This window comes from Stegostoma tigrinum, chromosome 8, assembly GCF_030684315.1.
Source record: "Stegostoma tigrinum isolate sSteTig4 chromosome 8, sSteTig4.hap1, whole genome shotgun sequence".
Classification (NCBI taxonomy): Eukaryota; Metazoa; Chordata; class Chondrichthyes; order Orectolobiformes; family Stegostomatidae; genus Stegostoma; species Stegostoma tigrinum.
In genome coordinates this window covers 92,165,151-92,185,133 of record NC_081361.1, presented here as the reverse complement: position 1 = coordinate 92,185,133, position 19,983 = coordinate 92,165,151, and the positions used below count along the sequence as shown (strand labels likewise).

At 44.8% G+C, this 19,983-nt stretch overlaps 1 protein-coding gene across 5 annotated transcripts in view; it reads right to left on the bottom strand.

The window, feature by feature from the left end:
• Positions 1 to 19,983, bottom strand: part of ak5 (adenylate kinase 5) — an 81,951-nt gene that overhangs the window by 42,644 nt on the left and 19,324 nt on the right. For all 5 annotated transcript variants that reach the window (XM_048539625.1, XM_048539629.1, XM_048539630.1 and 2 more), the window contains exons 2-6: positions 18,983 to 19,169; positions 17,036 to 17,203; positions 14,470 to 14,642; positions 7,988 to 8,101; positions 6,018 to 6,209 (exon numbers count right to left, since the gene is read on the bottom strand). In XM_048539625.1, coding sequence (XP_048395582.1) covers positions 6,018 to 6,209; positions 7,988 to 8,101; positions 14,470 to 14,642; positions 17,036 to 17,203; positions 18,983 to 19,169 — 834 coding nt within the window. The remainder of the gene's footprint in view (positions 1 to 6,017; positions 6,210 to 7,987; positions 8,102 to 14,469; positions 14,643 to 17,035; positions 17,204 to 18,982; positions 19,170 to 19,983) is intronic.

The following is a 19,983-nucleotide window of genomic DNA, read 5'->3' as shown; positions in this document are numbered from 1 at the left end:
AGACTGATAAAAAAGGAGAAGATTCATGGATCCATGGTGAGCTGGTCAGACAAATCTGAACTGACTTAGTCATAGAAGACAGAGTGTAGCAGTGGAAAGGAGTTTTTCTGACTGGAGATTTGCAACCTGTGGAGTTCCGTAGGGAATAATGCTGGGATAATAAAATGTGAGGCTGGATGAACACAGCAGGCCAAGCAGCATCTCAGGAGCACAAAAGCTGACGTTTCAGGCCTAGACCCTTCATCAGAGAGCATGCTGGGACCCCTGTTGTTTGTAACATAAATGATTTGGAGGAGAAAGTAGGTAGCCTGATTAGTTAGTTTACAGACGATACAAAGATTGGGGGAGCTATGGATAGTTAGGAGGGTTGCCAGAGGATACAGCAGAATATATATAAACTACAGACTTGGATGAAGAAATGGTAGATAGAATTTAATCTGGACAAATGTGAGGTGATGCAATTTAGAAGATTTAATGCACGAAGGAAGTATACAGTATATGGCAAAACTCTTAGGAGCACCAATATACAGGCCCACAGTTCCCTAAAAATGGCAACACAAGTAGATAAGATGGTCAAGAAGCATAAAGCATGCTTGCCTTCATTGGTCAGGGCATAGAGTATAGAAATTGACAAGTCATGTTGCTGCTGCATAGAACTTTAATTAAGCCACATTTGGAATATTGTTACAGTTCTGGTTGCCACACCACCAGAAGGATGAGGAGGCTCTGGAGAGGGTATAGAAACGATTTACCAGGATGTTACCTGGTTTAGAGGATATTAGCTATGAGGAACAAACAGACAAACTTGGTTTGTTTTCATTTGAACACTGAAGGATGCAGGGGTGACCTGATAGAAGTTTATGAAATTATGAGAGGGTTGGATAGAATGGATAGTCAGAGTCTTCGTCCCAGGCCAGAAATGTCAATTCCTGGGGAATATAGGTTCAAGTTTTTTACATAGAGGGTGGTGAGTGCCTGGAATGAGAGGAGGAATGAAGGAGGTGATGCAATAGCAATGCTTAAGAGGTATATTGGCAGATACATGAATAGACATGGAATAGAGGGTTATAGACTGCTTAGAGGCAAAAGGATATTGGTTTAGAAAGGCACTGTGTGTCAGCGCAATCTTCAGGAGATGTAGCTGTTGATTTATTTGTTTGGAACAGGGCAGAAGCTTAAGATATGGTTGAGGCTTTAAAAAGATGAAGGGAATAAACTCTGTCTGGCTGGATTGTCTCTTTGCGATATATAAGGCACACGAGCAATGAGTAAAATCATCTAAGAATGGGTTATTTCTCACCCACAGGGACATGAGAGGGTCAGATTTATTTATTTCCTTAAACGCCTGTTGATAGTTTCATGGTCACCATTACCAACATTAGCTTTCTGTTTCACATTCTAATTCTTTTTCCAGCAACTGCCACATCAGGAATTGAACACATGCGCACCCCCCCACCCCGCCCCCCCCCCCCACCCCCCCACCACCCAACACATCGGATGTGGCTCAGTGTTTAGCACTGCCGCCTCACAGCACGAGGGACCCAGGTTCGATTGCGCCCTCGGGCGACTATCTGTGTGGACTGAAGGGCCCGCTCCTGCACTGTCCTCTTGTATGTTCTTCAATACAAACGACACTGCACCTTGCAATGGGATTAGTGGTGGCACAGTCGTAATGCTATATCATAGAATCCCTACGGTGTGGAAACAGGCCCTTCAGCCCAACAAGTCCACACTGATCCTCAGAACATCCCACCCCGAACCATTCACCTAAATCTACACATCTCTGAGCACCCCCAACAATTTAGATGGCCAATCCACCTAGCCTGCGCGTCTTTGGTCTGTGGGAGGAGACCCACGCAGACACAGGGAGAATGTGGAAACTCCACACAGATAGTTGTCCAAGGGCGCAATCGAACACGGGTCCCTGGCGCTGTGAGGCAGCAGTGCTAAACACTGAGCCACTGTGCCACATTCCTATGTGTTGGGGGGGAGGGGGGGGAGTGGGGGGCGTGTGTTCAATTCCTGATGTGGCAGTTGCTGGAAAATGAATTAGAATGTGAAACAGAAAGCTAATGTTGGTAATGGTGACCATGAAACTATCAATAGGCGTTCAAGGAAAAAAATAAATCTGACCCTCTCATGTCCCTGTGGGTGAGAAATAACCCATTCTTAGATGATTTGACTCATTGCTTGTGTGCCTTATATATCGCAAAGAGACAATCCGGCCAGACAGAGTTTATTTCCTTCATCATCTTTAAAGCCTCAACCATATCTTAAACTTCTGCCCTGTTCCAAAAAAGTAAATCAACAGCTACATCTCCTGAAGTACATCTTGGCACAGTGGCTCAGTGGTTGGCACTGCTGCCTCACAACATCAATGACCCGGGTTTGATTCCAGCCTCGTGCGACTGTCTGCGTGGGGTTTGCACATTCTCCCTGTGTCTGCATGGGTTTCCTCCCACAGACTAAAGATGCACAGGTTAGGTGAATTGGCCGTGCTGAATTAGGTGGGTCATACATGGGAAATGCAGGTACAGGGTGGGATGCCTGTCAGACGGGCAGTGTGGACTTGATGGGCTGAATGGCCTGCTTCCACACTGTATGGATTCTCTGAAGCAGATACTCGGCATGCAAAGTCAGCACAATGCAGCCTAATTCTGGACAGCAAGCTCCCACAAAGAGCTAGGCAATGAAAATCCGTTCTTTTGATGTTGGTTGGGGAAGAAATAGTTAGAACCCTGAGGTTAAATTCTGATCTTCTTCAAAATTAATGCCCTAGCATCCTTGATGTCGACACAAGAGGATGGATGGCTTCTCGGTCAAAGAGCAGCAGCAGTACTGCACTTGATGTTCAGCTTTAATTTGTGTACCAAATGACCAGGAGTAGCCTTCTGACCCAAAGGTGAGATTGTTACTCAGCGATAATACCTGTCGCAGTGGAGACACTGAATGGGGTTGTTAAAACTGTGACGCAGTCCAGGAATCATGGAGAAACCAGCTCCTGACCAGCCCCTGCAAGTGTGTCCAAGTGTTAAAATACTCTCTTACAGGTTCCATCGCTTCCCATGTAAGACTGACTGGTCTCTTGCATCTCGGTTTATCCTATTCCCATTTTCTACTTACACAGTGAGTGTGACACATGATCTGCTGTTCGTTGAGGGAAGAACATTGACTGGGTCTCAATCCCTGTTCAGCTTTAAACAGTAATGAGGTCAAGAAATTGTTAGCATCCACCAGAACAGGCTGATAGGACCATGTCTTTGTTGCTTTCAATCAAATCAGGCCCAGTGTTTCTGGCAAACAGTGAATCTATTCACGATAACAAAGTGTGAAGCTGGTTGAACACAGCCGGCCAAGCAGCATCTCAGCAGCACAAAAGCTGACGTTTCAGGCCTAGGCCCTTAGATAATTGCTTGTTTCCTGAAATTGTAACTGTCAGCTGACCATCTTGCATCTCCCACAGCTTTCTCATTCTGAGATCCATGTTCCTTTGCACTTTGGTTATAGTCCTTTCATCATGATTCAACAGTTTTCAGTGAGACTTTCAAACCTCTTTTGTTGATTACATGACAGGTCACCTTTATTGCTGGTTTCTGTGGCATTCTTACAATGTTCTCCTAACACCAAGCTACCACTTACGTCTGATGGAGGCTCCACTTGGTCAAAAATGTGAGATACATTGCCTATTGGGCTAGAATGGTTACAGAAGCTTGTTATTTGTATTTTTGTGGAGAAATATTACTGCACACCCTTAGCCCCACACTCTTGCAGCCCGGATGTATCATGGATACTGGTCACAATGTCTCTGGCACTTTAGCACACTCAACACTTAAAGTGACATCACTGCTGCACATGGGTCTGAAAGGGTTAATACCGTGAAGTGCCATAAGCACCACTCACTATGATGATTTCTTTATTCATTCATGGGATGAGAGTGCCGCTGGCCAGGCAGCATGTATTGTCCAATCCTAATGCCCAGGGGGAGTCACATGTAGGCTAGACCAGGTAAGGATGGCAGTTTCCTTCCTTAAAGGACATGAGTGAACCAGATAGGTTTTTCCAACAATTGACAATGTATTCACGATCATCATTAGATTCTTAATTCCAGATATGTTCATCGAATTCAAATTCCACTATCTGCCTTGGCAGGATTTAAACCTGGGTCACTGGATTAATAGTCCAGCAAAAATGCCACCAGGCCAATGGACCCCAAGTAGTGGGGCCTACTGTCTGATGCTCCTCAAAGTTTCTGTAACAATGTCTATCACATCGATGTAGCCTGTAAGTTATCGCCTCATATAATCAACAAGGAGTAGTTTATTGTAAGAGCCTCTTGTAGTTAGAACATAGAACATAGAAAAGTGCAGCACAGTACAGGCCCTTCAGCCCATGATGTTGTGCCGTGGAATAATCCTAATCCAAAAATAAAATAACCTAACCTACATTCCCCTCAATTCACTGCTGTCCATGTGCATGTCCAGCAGTCGCTTAAATGTCACTAATGACTCCGCTTCCACGACTTCCACTGGTAAACTATTCCATGCGCTCACAACTCTCTGGGTGAAGAACTTCCTTCTGACGTCTCCTCTATACCTTCCTCCTAACACCTTAAAACTATGACCCCTCGTGCCAGTCAATCCTGCCCTGGGGAAAAGTCTCTGGCTATCAACTCTATCCATGCCTCTCATTACCTTGTACACCTCGATCAGGTCACCTCTCTTCCTCCTTCTCTCCAGAGAGAAAAGTCCGAGCTCAGTCAACCTCTCCTCGTAAGACACACCCTCCAGTCCAGGCAGCATCCTGGAAAACCTCCTTTGCACCCTCTCCAAAGCCTCCACATCTTTCCTATAATAGGGTGACCAGAACTGGACATAATATTCCAAGTGTGTTCTCTCCAGGGTTTTGTAGACCAAGTAGATTTCTGTGACCTCACCAGGCCTTTCCACCACTTATACAGGATGGTACCTGTGACCTTCATCACGAGCTGGCATGATAATATGACAATGCTTCTTCCCACTCAAATGCTTCTAGCGATTTTAACCTTTAATTCTGCTATGTGCTATCCAGAATTAACAAACTCCTTCTTTCATTTTCCACCCCTATCCCAGACCAAAACTGCCCTTAACAACTGTGTTTTGCCAAGGCTCCTTCGTAAGCACCTCCCAAACCAGCATTCCCTGCCATCCAGTTGGATAAGTGCAGCGGGTACATGGGAACACTAGCGTCTGCAAGCTTCCTGAAAGTGGGATGTGAAAAGAGAACCGGATGTATACTTGAGAAAGAAAACTAGACATTATGCCATGGGGCAAGATCAGAGACGGAGGGGTGGGGAGGTGAAAATCACACTTTGTTTTCCCAGAGCTAGTAGAACCATGATGAGCTGAATGGCCTCCTTGCACTATTTCAGGAGGATCGCCACGGTTGCAATCCAGAGATCATTTTAGAACTATAGTGGTAGCAGAGTATGTGGAAATACAGGTTTACATTGTGGGAGGTTAGGAACAAACCCGAGGCCTAACCTCAGCACAGAGTGTAGAGGGAGCAGGAGGCTGGAGCTTAGAAGAACGGAGATGCAAGGTGACAACTGACAATGATGCTCCCTGGTCCTAGACTCTCCCACAAGGGGAAACAACCTTTCCACATCTACCCAGTCAAACGTCCCTAGAATTTTGTCTCAATATTCTCTTATTCTGTTGAGTTGCAATGATTGCAACCAGAATGACAGATTCTCCTTGAAACATGTAGATACCTGTGCTGTGGTGTAGGAAATATGGCATACTGTTTGTGCATAGAAAGATCCCACGAACAACAGGAAAGCTTGCAGCAGGAAGGAACAGAGAGCATGTTTTTGGGGGGATACCATTCATCACAAGTGATGGATTTTCTTGAGAAAATCTGCGAGCCCTTTAGAAAGAGGGCACACATGAGCAGCCCACAGCACCGAATCGGTCGCCAAGATGAGGGATGATAATTTTAGGTGTCTTACCATTCAGAGGATTTAACGCAACACCACTCACCGTAACAATCAGCCCCCTTTCCTGTAAATACTTGACCAATGGGATGGTGTTTTGTTTGAAGGTTGTCAATCGTCTCTGGATGGCTTTAGGATTGTCGTCAGGGCGACCTTGCTGTGCTGCCCGCTTTTCCAGCCGCTCTTTCAACTGGTGATTTGCGCAGGCAAGGAACACAACCAAATCTGGGGTGCAGATCTGTTGAGTAAGATTCAACATAAAGGGAGGGAGAGAGAAAAGGAACCCATTCAAGCTCAATAAAGGGCCCATTCAGAGAATCGGCAGAACCAGGAGGAGGCCCACTCAAATCCCATGAGCCTCTACTTCAATCTTCACTGATCTGGCTCATTACCCATATCCCCTTAGCCAACAAGGAGCTTAACTAAGTCTCAGAGGCTCCAATTATCCCATCACCAATTAAGGCAGCACAATGGCTCAGTGGTTAGCACTGCTGCCTCGCAGTGCCAGGGACCTGGGTTCAATTCCACCATTGAACGACTGTCTGAGTGGAGTTTGCATATCCTCCCTGTATTTGTGTGGTTTCCTCCCACAGTCCAAAGATGTGTAGGTTAGGTAGATTGGCCATGCTACATTGCCCATAGTGCCCAGAGATGTTTGGGTTAGACTAGGGGAATGAGTCTGGGTGGGATGCTCCTCAGAGGGGCGGTGTGGACTTGTTGGGCCTATAGTTCCACACTGTAGGGATTCTATTATTTGCCTAGAAAGGAGAGAATTATACACATTTCCATTTTGTGGGGGAAAGGAAGAAGTTTGCCTTTAGCCAAAAGCAAACTGCTGTGGATACTGGAACTCTGAAACAAACACAGCAAACGCTGTTGGAGATACTTAGTAGTTCAAAATTAATGTTTTGCATTTGGTATGACTCAGAAGACTCGTAATGTTAAGTGTTTCTCTCTCACAGGTGCTGCCAGACCTGCTGGTTTTTCCAGCAATTTGTGCATGTTTTCCATCCAAATGTGGCCCAGCTTTAATTTTTAGATGATTTTGATTCTGCTACAGGAAGTAGTGTTTTATCTTTGGGTGGAAGATTGTCACAAGTGAAAGAGTCTGGTCTCTGGGAATGAAAGCCAGGATTCAACGTCAATGGATGTTGGGACCATGGGCACCATCTTTGGAGAAAGGAACGGAGTTAACGTCTTGAGTCAAATAGGACTCTTCTTCAGGGAAGGCGGCATTTGAGGAAGAGTAATTGTCAACTCGAAATGCCATTTCTGTTTCTCTCTCCAGATGCTGCCAAATTTGCTGAGTTTCTCCAGTATTCCCTGTTTTAGTCTCAGGTTTCCAGATTTTGTAGCACTTTGTTATAGTTGCTTATCTGGAAGTTGCACGTTTATGACTGGGGGATGTAGTGTTCGAACGATGGCAAAGGTTGTTAAAGGCCCAGAATGGAATGATGGGCTCCTACTCCTGAATAGTAGGAACATAGGAGCAAGAGTAAACCTTCGGCCCATCAAGCCAAGGCTCTGGGGGAGACAATGGCCTAAAGACATTATCGCTGGGACTGTTAATCCAGAGACCCACATAATGTTCTGGGGAACCAGGTCTGAATTCTGCCACAGCGGATGGTGGAACGTGAATTCAGTAGAAACCTGGAATTAAGAATCTGATGATGGCCATGAACCGATTGTCTGAAAAACCCATCTAATATCTTTTAGGAGCGTCTGGCCTACATGAGACTCCAAACACACAACAATGTGGTTGACTCACAACTGCCCTCTGGGTAATTAGGGATGGGCAATAAATGTTGGCCTGGCCAGCGACACCACATCCCATGAATAAATGTAAAAAATGGCGTACTTTGCCAACCATTTAACTAGATCATGGCTGATCTCCTACTTCAATGCTATTTTCCTGTATGCTCCAGAATGTCTAGAAATACATTCATTTCCACTTCTCCTCCTTACAAACCCTGCTGATGACCCTGCCAAGGTGAAGCACAGCAAACAGTAACATACCTGGTCTTCAAAGGACAACACTTGGGCAACATCCCTGGGGAATCCATCAATGACAAATCCTCGTGCGTCTGGCAGCTGCATCAAACGACGTTTGATCTCAGTGATGGTTGTTTCCTTCAAAAGGAGAGAGACAATATAAGAGGACAATTCAATCAAAACGTGCTCATGTTATCCCGAAGAATGTTAAAAGTGAAGGTCGCAAGAAGGCCAATTTGTTTATGTATGGAAAGATGGTGTCTCTTGCTGGCAATGTCACTGCTGGACTTTGGGGCTGTCCCAGCAGATTGGAAAACAGCAAATGTGACACCACTGTTTAAAAAGGGAGGTAGACAAAAGATGATGAATTATAGACTGGTTAGCTTAACCTCTGTAGTGAGGAAGATGCTTGAGCCTATTATCAAGGAAGAAATAGCAAGGCATCATGATAGAAATTGTCCCATTGGGCAGACACAGCATAGGTTCAAGAAGGGCAGGTCATGCTTGACAAATCTTTTGGAATTCTATGAAGACATTACCAGCAAGGTGGACAATGAGGACCCAGTGGATGTGGTGTACCTAGATTTCTAAAAGGCCTTCGACAAGGTGCTGCACAAGAGGCTGCTGCATAAGATAAGGATGCATGACATTAGGGGTAAAGTATTAGCATGGATAGAGGACTGGTTGACTAACAGGAAGCAAAGAGTGGGGATAAATGAGTACTATTCTGGTTGGCAATCAGTGACTAGTGTTGTGCCTCAGGGATCGGTGTTGGAACTGCAATTATTTATAATATATACAGATGATTTGGAGTTGGGGACCACGTGTAGGGTGTCAAAGTTTGCAGATGACACTAAGATGAGTGGCAGAGCAAAGTGTGCAGAGGACTGTGAAACTTTGTAGAGGAACATAGATACATTGAGTGAGTGGGCAAAGGTCTGGCAGATAGAATATACTAGATAAATGTGAAGTCATACATTTTGGTAGGAGTAATGGTAAAAGGAATTATTACTTGAATGGTAAAACGCTGCAGCATGCTGCTATGCAGAGGGACCTGGGCGTCCTTGTCCATGAATCACAGAAGGTTGGTCTGCAGGTACAACAAGTAATTAGGAAGGCAAATGGAATTTTGTCCTTCATTGCTTCATTTTAAAAGTAGAGAGGTTATGTTGCAGATATCCAAGGTGCTGGAGTACTGGAGTACTGTGTGCAGTTTTGGTCTCTTTACTTGAGGAAGGATGTACTGGCACTGGAGGGGGTGCAGAAGAGGCTCACTAGGTTGATTCTGGAGTTGAGGGTGTTGGCTTATGAGGAGAGAATGAGTAGATTGGGATTATATTCATTGGATTTAGAAGGTTGAGGGGGGATCTGACAGAAACATATAAAATTATGAAGGGAATAGATAAGGTAGAAGTAGAGAGGATGATCCCACTGGCAGGTGAAGCTAGGGCAAGAGGGCATAGCCTCAAGATTAGAGGGAGCAGATTTAGGACTGAATTGAGAAAGAACTTCTTCACCCAGAGGGCTGTTAATCTGTGGAAATTCTTGCCCAGTGAAGTGGTTGACACTACTTCAGCAAACGTTTTTAAAGCGAAGGTAGATTTTTTTGAACAATGAAGGAATTAAGGGATACAGTGAGAACACGGGTAAGTGGATCTGAGTCCACGAAAAGATCAGCCATGATCTTATTGAATGGCAGAGCAGGCTCGAAGGGCTGGATGACCTACTCCTGCTCCTAGTTCTTATGTTCTAATATCCAAAGATCCAGGCTAATCACACAACTACAGAAATGCTGAGGCACAGACGGAGGCCATTGAGCCCATTGTGTCTGCTGCACAGTTTGTTTAATAATCTGGGGACATGGGTTCAAATCCCACTGCAGCATATTAGCAGAACTAAATCGCAATCAAAAATGTCTGTGATTTAAAGCTAGTCTCAGTAATGGTGACTGTGAGAACTGTTATCCATTGTCATTAAAAGAAGTGTCTGGTTTCTGGAATAACGCTGAGGGGGAAACAAATGAGCTGGACTGGTCCACGTGACTCCAGACCCACAACAATGTGGTTGACCCTTAGCTGCTGTGTGAAATGACTGAACAAGCCGCACTGGTCAGATTAGGGACAAAAATAAAGTTGCTGGAAAAGCTCTGGCAGCATCTGTGAAGAGAAATCAGAGTTAACCTTTTGGGTGCGGTGACCCTTCCTCAGGACTGATGGTAGCTGGAAAAATGTCGGTTTTGTTGGTATACATCAGATCAAACTTGTGGTCCAGGTGTGTACACACAGCCCACTCATCCCTGGCCAAGTCACCAACAGGAGCCACAGTAGGAGGCTGGTACCTGAAACCTGTGAGACACCAATTCAGAAATGGGATGCTACACTTGCTTTTAATAGTAGCAATAGCTGTATTGACATCTTTTGGCATGACATCACCACGGTAAAAGAAGCAGCAGGCCATGTACTTGCCGTAGCCGTGGGGAGGGGGGGGGGGTCACATGTGTCCAGTGACCCCTTCTCAGAACTGGTAGTTGTTTGGAAACTGTCGGGTGCTTTTTATGCAGAGTATAGAGTGTGGGAGGGATAAGGGATGAACGTTAAGTGACAGGGGATAGACCCCAAAAAGAGAGAAGAGCAGTTGGACAGACAAAGGAAGGGATAGCGATCTGTTTAGGAGGGTGCATAGCTGTTAAAAGAGGCTGTTTGAGATTAACAATGGGTTGCTAATAATAGCGGACAATGTGATGACAAAGCCTGGTGTGTGGAGGTGGGGGCTAGGACATAGGAGAGTTCAAGCCCTAAAGTTATTGAACTAGATATTAAGTCCGGAGGGCTGCAAAGGTCCCCAGACAGAAAATGAGATGTTGTTCTTCCAGCTTACGCTGAGTTTTGCTGGAGAACTGTGGCAAGCCTGAGACAGAGATGTTGGCCAGGGAGCAGGGCGGTGTGTTGAAGTGACAACTGGAAGTTCAGGATCATTTTTGCAGGCAGCATGTAGGTGTTCTGCGAAGCGGTCACCCAGTCTAGGTTTCATTTCCCCAATGTAGAGGAGATCATATTGTGTGCTGTGAGCAGTAGCAGTGGCAATTAGGGATGGACAACAAATATTCAACTTGGCAGTACTGCCCACATCCTATGAAAGAATAAAGAAAGCAGGTGATTAAACCTTAACCTGAGCTGTTTGCTATGATGTGAATAGTCAACTTGTAGTTTTGTATAAATTACATCAGTTAATGTCAAGCTAGCAATTTTATTGCATTTATCTGCATCCTATTTTAAGATAATTAAGTTGTATATGTATATGTCATCAATACCAACACATTCAAGTACTGTTGAAGCATATCCGCTGTTGTAAATACAGCAAGCTACCACAGTGTGATCATAGCCACATCATTTGTTTAAAGGTTAAACATCAGGCAGGAGTACGCCACCTGTACTTCTTCAAAACAACACAATAGAGCTCCAGCTTAACAGCTATACACTGTCCCTTTCTTTCTCTGTCTCACTTTCTCGCTCTCTCTGTCTCATTTTGTCACTCACCACCTCTCAATGTGTCTCTCTATCTTGGTCTCTCTCTGTCTCTATGTGTACCTCTATCTCTGACTCGCTCTCTGTATCTCCGTCTTTCTGTGTCTCTCCAGTTGGAGGCTAGGAATACTGGAGCTAGTAACCCATTGCACGTCCCAAAGCTTGTCCAACATCTACAAAGCACAAGTGAGGAGTGTGATGGAATACTCCCAACTTGCCTGGACGGGTGCAGCTCCAACAACACTCAAGAGGCTTGACACAATCCAGGACAAAGCAGTCCAATTGATGACACCACATTCTCAAACATTGTCTCCCTCCAGCGCTGATGCTCAGTAGCAGTAGGGTGTATTATCTATAAGATGCACTGCAGAAATTAATTGAAGCTGTATAGACACATACCCCTGCAAATCAAACACTATCCTGACTTGGAAATATATCGCCATTCCTTCAGTGTCACTGGGCCAATATCCGGGAACTTCTTCCCTCACAGCATTGTGGGAATATTTAAACTGAATGGAATGCAGTGGTTCAAGAAGGCAGCTCATCACCAACTTCTCAAGCGGCAAAAAAGGAGGGGCAATAAATGCTGGCCCAAATGCTTCTGGTGAGACCAAGCTGGGATACTGTGTGTAGCCTCGATCTCCATACATTTGGAATTATAGATTATTTTTCAAATTAATCTGTTCAGAGATGTTATTACGCACTTGTAGACCACGTCAGACTTGAATCCATGCCTCCTTTTCCAAGGTAGAACATTACCATGGCACCAAGCCCCCTAAGGTAGGGATATGGATATAACAAAGCCATAGAGGTCTGTATCACAGAAGAAGGCCCTTCAGCCCATTGTGTCTGTGTCAGTCTAACCATGCTAATCCTACTTTCCAGCACTTGGCCTATAGCCCTGTATGCCTTGGCATCGCAAATGTACATCTGAAGGCTTCTTCAATGTTGCTGCCCACACCACCCTTCCACATAATGAGTTCCAGATTCCCACTGCCCTCTGGGTGAAAACATCTTTGCTCATGTTCCATCTAAACTTCCAGCCCTTTTCTAAAATCTATGCCCCCGGGTCAATGACTGCTGTACCAAGGGGAAAAGTTTCTTCCCATCTATGCTTCTCACAATTTTACACATTTCATGTCCCCTCTTGTTCGCCTCTGCTCCAAGAGAAACAACCCCAGTCTGTGCAAGAGATAATGGGGACTGCAAATGCTGGAGAATCCAAGATAACAAAGTGTGGGCTGGATGAACACAGCAGGCCAAGCAGCATCTCAGGAGCTCCTGAGATGCTGCTTGGCCTGCTGTGTTCATCCAGCCCCACACTTTGTTATCCCCGTCTGTGCAATCTCTCTTCATAACTGAAACTCTCCAACTCAGGGCAACATCCTGGTAAATCTCCTCTCCAGTCACATTCATCCTATAATGTGGATTCCAGAACTGTACACAGTACTCAAGCTGTGGCCTAACTAGGGTTTTTCCTTACAGTTGTTCAGATGTGTCATGACAAATCTCTACAGCAGCTCGGACTTGAACCATGGCCTCCTGGGTCAGAGGTTGGGTCACTACCACCGTGCCACAAGAGCCCTTTTGAGGAATTAGATATTTGGTCTCGAGCATTTGCTAAATTGTTTCCCAACCTGAGGAAATTGGGTCTATCTGCCTCATTTATTTAAACCCTAAAGCAATCTCATCTAAATATGAGCAATTACGAAGATGCTTGACAGACTAAAGACTGAGAGGTTGTTACCTCCGACTGGGACAGCTTGAACACGGACAGGTAGTCACAGGGTAAGGGGCTTCAGATAGGATTGAGATGAGAAGAAACTTCTTCACTCAAAAGGTCATGAATGTTTCCAATCAGTACCTCAGCAGCTTGTGGATTTTTCCGTTTTGAGTACATTTAAGGCTGAGATAGACTTTGGATTTTCAGGGAATCAAGGAATATGGGGCGGGGGCTCTGTGTTGGGGAGAACTGGGCAGACAGGAAATGAAGTTCAGGTAAGCGGAGATTGTACTGAATGATGGAGCAGGTTTGAAAGACCAAAAGGTCTACTCCTGACACTATTTTCTTACAAGCTTTTAATTGGCTCATTATTAGGATTATTTACATCAGAAAGACGGAGGTTGAGGGGGAACCTGATTGAGGTCCACAAGATCATGAGAGGTATAGACAGGATGGCCAGCAAGAAGCTTTTTCCCAGAGTGGGGGACTCAATTACTAGGGGTCACGATTCCAAGGTGAGAGGGGAAAAGTTTAAGGGAGATATGCGTGGAAAGTTCTTTACACAGAGGGTGGTGGGTGCTTGGAAAGCGTTGCCAGTGAACGTGTTAGAGGCAGGCACAATAGCATCATTTAAGATGTATCTGGACAGATACATGAATGAGCAGGGAGTAGGGGGATACAGATCCTTGGAAAATAGGTGACAGGTTACAATAGAAGATCTAGGTTGGCGCAGGCTTGGAGGGCCGAACGGCCTGTTCCTGTGCTGTAATTTTCTTTGCTCTTTGTTCGTTGTATTATTGCACCTGATGGCACCAGAACTTGATATTGCTGAGAAAAAACATTTTGTTGAAGATTTTCATCATCAGGACACTTTGCAGGTATGAAGTTGAAGGATATTCCATGCTGTGTGAGCAGAGAGTGCTAACTGGTGGGTAAGTGCACTCTGTCTCAGAACACCCATGACCACATTACTGTTTAAGAAATTTTGCTGTTTGCAAATTAGTCGCCACATTCTCTACATTGTAAATGGGTCAGGGTCTCCTTTAAAATAACATTATTGGGTGTAAATTACTTTGAGATTGAGGTTGTGAAAGGTGCTATAGAAATTCAGGCTTGCATTTTGATAAGAAGTGATCTTTCTTCTCCCTTTTGGATGTTACTGGTGCAGGCTGACTATGTAATTACATTCACTGAACTCCACAATCATTCTTAAGAGACATTATACAAGTACAAGAATTGTTTAGACAAAGGCTTTTTACCTGTGGTGCCAATTCCCCATTGGTGATTATTTTGGCCATTAAACTCCACTTCCTGTTACAAGTTGTGTTGTGGATCATTTTCCTTCTGAGAAGCTCTCCCACTGAAATGTATTCAAATCCATAATGCTTGGCGACCTTCAGACTCTGCGTTCCCTTCCCACTGCCTGGACCACCTGAACAGCAACAGACGGGTGTATTAACAAAGGAGTAATTACATTTATATGTAGTTTCAATCTGTCGCAACCCCAAGACCCTACACATAACCTGTTAAATATCTGGTTGGACTGTAACTTTAGCATTGCATCCAGTTCTGGAAACCAGACTTTAAGAAGGATCGGAGATGCAGCGGAAATTTTGCTGCCAGGGATGGGATGTTCTAACTGTGTTTACAAGGGGTGGTAGAGTAGCTCAGTGGTTAGTACTGCTGCCTTAAAGCACCAGGGGTTCAGGTTCAATTTTCCCCTCGGGCCACTGTCTGTGTGGGGTCGGCATATTCTCCCTGTGTCAACATCAGTTTCTCCTGGGTGCTCTGATTTCCTCCCACAGTCCAAAGATGTGCAGGTTCGATGGATTGGCCATAGGAAGTTGCCCAGAGTGTCCAGGGATGTGCTGGCTAGGAGGATTAACCATGGGAAATGTAGGGTTACAGGGATAGGGAATTGGGAGCGTGGATCTGGGTGAGATCCTTTCAGTGGGTCAGTGTGGACTCAATGGGCTGAATGGCCTGCTTCCACATTGTAGGGATTCCATGACTCTAACATGACATTAGAAATATTGTTTCTCTTAGAGCAAAGACGTTTACAGGTGTTCTGATGGAGAGGCACAAGATTATGATAGATTTAGATAAGGCAGACACAGAATATGCCCATTACCTGATGATACAAAGACTAGGGGCCACAAATTGACATTTTGCGCAAGTGATATACGAGGGTGTAAGGAAGCACTTTCTATTGTAGTGACTGAGTGTTAATGAACTGGATCTCTCTTCCCAAGAAGAAAGCTATGAATAAGCATTGTTTTGAAAATTTTAATACTCTAATGCCAGTATACTAACTTCTGTGCCATTAAAGTGAAATAAGTTAGTCCTTACTTCATTCCAGAGCCTGTTCTGCCCAGCACATTTATGGAGAAACCTCCAACAATAGGGTATAGAAACCATGCAGCTGCTGAATTCTGATTTCAAGTTTTTTATTTCTGCCCTTCAGAAATAGACTCTTCAAGCAAGTAACAGGCCTGCAATACTAACAGATTTCATGTTGATTGCAATAACTCCATGACGGCTGGTATCCTGTCACCAAATCACCCTTTACTTACATGTGCATAGTACATGATACTGACTCAAGTGGATGCTGGCTCCTGCAGAGAACAGGAGCTCCAACACTCCTGTTTTTCATCTGTCAGCCAGGGCTCCCTGATTAGACCAGGTTAACAGCCCCAATCAGGGAACTCATATTCTATGAAGTGCACCTGACTGACCTCATTCCAATCGCTATGTTAAAAAGTATCTTTTACCAGGATCTACTTTCAATTTCAGTATCTGTATTTTAAGTAATAAAACTCTATCACTTTTGAATTCAATAACTTAAAAGTTTTAATATAAATTAGTCTTTGACTTGTTCTAAAAAAAGGCTTTGCTGCTGGTTAATTATAAATGGGAATACTGGAAAATAAAACAGAAGGTGAACTGAATAAAGTATTGATACTCACAGCTCATGGTGCACGCTGAAGACATACTGGTGTGGTTGTTACCTGTGGGGTATGCATGTTGCTAGCAATGACTTATTACCCACCTCTCATGGAGGAATGCTGGCTTAATGGTATTATGGCAGGACTGGTCATCTGGTCATTTAAATCCTGCCATGGCCAATGGTGGAATGTGACTTCAGTAAGAATCTCAAATTATATGTCTGATGATGACCATGAATTGATTGTCAGGAGGAACCCATCTGGCTCACTAATGTTCTTTAGGGAAGAAAATGTACCCTTCTTCCCTGATCTGGCCTACATGTGACTCCAGACCCACAGCAGTGTGGTTGACTCTTAACTGCCCTTTGGACAATAATTACCAGCCTGGCCTGTGATGCCTTCCTCCCGTGAATAAATTGTGAGTAAAAATTGCCCATGAGAAAATGGTGGTGAGCTACCTTAATGGACTGTTGCAGTCCTTGGGGAGGATGGAGCCCATCCATTCCTTTGTGGGGTTTTTTTTGGAGATTTTGGAGATCTGATATATCTGAGGATTTGGCTGGAACTGTTGAGGGCAGCAAAACATCAGCCACATTGTCTTGGGTCTGGAGTCACATGCAGGCCAGTCTGGGTAAGAACAGCAAACCTCCAACCCTGTAGAACACTAACAAATGAGAGAGATTTCTACAGCAACCAAAAATGGCCAACATTGCTGAAAGCAGCTTTTCAATTCTGGATTTATTAAGGGACTTTAAACTCTATCATCTTGTGAACTCCTAACCCCAGGGCATAAGTCAGAGCGCCTGGGTCTTTAGTGACATTACAGTTACACAACCAGCAACCCCTTCACCCCAGTGATCTTATAACTCCCCAGCATTACCTATAAGCAGCACGATCCAAGGGTGTGGCTTGACTGGGTCGAACACTGTGTATTCCTCGATGAGCTCTGCAGTTTCAGACAGATCGGTATCACTCTCGATGGAGAACTGATGGATGGGAGGGAGGCAGTCATAGCGTCGATAAGGAAAACTGGGACTGTCCGGCAGAACTGCAAGCAGAACAGCAGGAATAGATAGAGGAATATGTCAGTATGTCTTTATTGTCCAATTGATCAGGTTGTTGACATTTAATAATCCTGTCATCTCTTTGACCTCTTCCCTCCCCTACCTTTCAAAGAGGATGGAGCTAACATTCAGAACGCTCTCTGATGCGTTTGATCGTGACCTCGAAAGAATCTTGTGTTGGTTTTTGTTCACGTCCCTGCATACAGTCATTCTGCTGTATCAGCTTTGCTCTGTTAATGTACCTTTACCCGATGTATGGGGACAGTGGGTTCAAACTCCCACTCCAGAACCTTGAACACAAGCCACACTAACACAGGTGAATTCCTTGACCTTCAGAGAGTGGAGTAAACAGGTGAGGTTTTTAGTGTTTCCTGAAGCACAGGAGTGGACAGTTTTTTGTTCTGAAAGACAGCGTCTGAGAGTGCTCCCTCAGCACCACACAGAAGTCTCCACCCGAGATTATGAGGGTGAGGTCTCTGGGCTGCAGCCTGAACCCTTGAGACTTGAGTTGGCATCCCATGACACCATTGCTGGCACAGGCCGGGTAAAGGGACTTAGAACATAGAACATAGAACAATACAGCACAGTACAGGCCCTTCGGCTCATGATGTTGTGCTGCCCTACTATCCTACTAAGATCAGTTTGCCCTGCATACCCTACATTTTACTATCCTCCATGTGACTATCCAAGAGTCGCTTAAAAGTCCCTAAAGTATCTGACTCCACTACCACTGCCGGCAGTGCATTCCACGCACCCACCACTCTCTGTGTGAAGAACTTACCTTTGAAATCCCCCCCACTACCTTCCTCCAATCACCTTAAAATGATGTCCGCTTGTAATAGCCATTTTCACCCTGTGAAAAAGTCTCTGACGATCCACTCTATCTATGCCTCTCATCATCTTGTACATCTCTATCAAGTTACCTGCCATCTTTCTTTGCTCCTATGAAAAGAGCCCTAGCTCCCTCCTTCTCTCTTCATAAGACATGCCCTCCAGTCCAGGCAGCATCCTGGTAAATCTCCTCTCTAAAGCTTCCACATCTTTCCTATAATGAAGTGGCCAGAACTGAACACAACAATCCAAGTGTGGTCTAACCAGAGTTATATACAGCTGCAGCATACCCTCATGGCTCTTAAACTCAATTCCCCTGCTGATGAAAGCCAATACACCATACGTCTTCTTTACAACCCTATCAACTTGGGTGGCAACTTTGAGGGATGTAAGGACGTGAACCTCAAGATCCCTCTGTTCCTCCACCCTGCCACTAACCCTGTCTTCTGCATTCAAATTTGACCTTCCAAAATGAATTACTTCATACTTTTTTGATGGACTATTTTCCTAGGATGGTGATGGTGAGCATGAGGAGGCATAGCTTTAAACTGAGGGGTGAAAGATATAGGGCAGATGTCAGAGATAGTTTCTTTACTCAGAGAGTAGTAAGGGAGTGGAACGCTTTGCCTGCAACGGTTGTAGATTCGCCAACTTTAGGTCCATTTAAGTCGTCATTGGATGAGCATATGGATGTACATGGAATAGTGTAAGTTAGATGGGCTTCAGATCGGTATGACAGGTCAGCACAACATCGAGGGCCGAAGGGCCTGTACTGTGCTGTAACGTTCAGTTCTATGGATTTGAGGTACATATACTTAAAATTTGCTGTCCATTCCTCCTCTCTGCTAAACACCCCAAATCCCAAGTGAATTGAACGTGCAACACTTTCATATCCCTGGAATTGGGTGGTGTGGAGGTAGCAGACCCCTTACCATTCCTAAAGAAGGATCTCCTGCTCTGGCAACCATTCAGCGGAGGCAATATCCTCTTCTCCTGGGCCACAAAGGTGTCCCACCGCACTCTGTCGGGTCCTCCCAGCTCCTTCACTTTCTTCAGGCAACTTTCCAAGTAGTCAACAGGGTCTTCTGGTTTGTGGTGCATTAGCCCTGTGAGCAGGCTCTATATAGAAAGAAAAGGCAAGTACGATTGAGGCTCCACCAGTGAAACTGGGCTGTATGCCAGGAAATATTGCCCAGCTGTTGAGAGAAAATCATTATGAAACAGGCTTATTGTCCCATCAAGTCCATGCCAGCTCTCTGGAGAGCACACACTGCGGCAAGAAATCCCATCACCCCTTTCATGCCCTGGAGGTTCATTTTGCTCAGGTTTCTCTTCACTTTTGTTTTGGAAACAAAAGAAATCACTGGTCATTTCCTCTACCACCCCATTAGCAGTGACTCTGAGTGATTACCACTCCCTGCATGATAAAGCTCTCCCTCACACCGCACTCCATATCATTTCGATAAAGCCTCTTTCAGTATCCCCCTGCTCCTTGTACCACCAGCTCAGGGAAATGTACCTGTCTTGTCTAAACTGGTCATAATCTTGTACACCTCAACCTATTGGAGAACAGCTTTGGGGAAGGGTCACCAGACCTGAAACATTAACTCTGATATTTTCCTCTCAGAAGCTGCTGGACCTGCTGAGCTTTTCCAGCCACTTCTGTTTTTGTCCTTGTTGGGGAACAATCCCAGCTTCTCCAACTTAACATTGTAGTGAAATTTTTCTCAACTCTGGTCAATCTCCTCCACACTTTCAACGACCCTCACATCCTTGCTAGAAATACGGTGACTGGAATTAGACACAGTTGGAAACAAATTTAAAAGGCATCTAGATGGGTACATGAATAGGAAGGGTTTTGGGGGATATGGGACAAATGCTGGCAAATGGAACTAGATTAATTTAGGATATCCAGTCAGCATGGACAAATTGG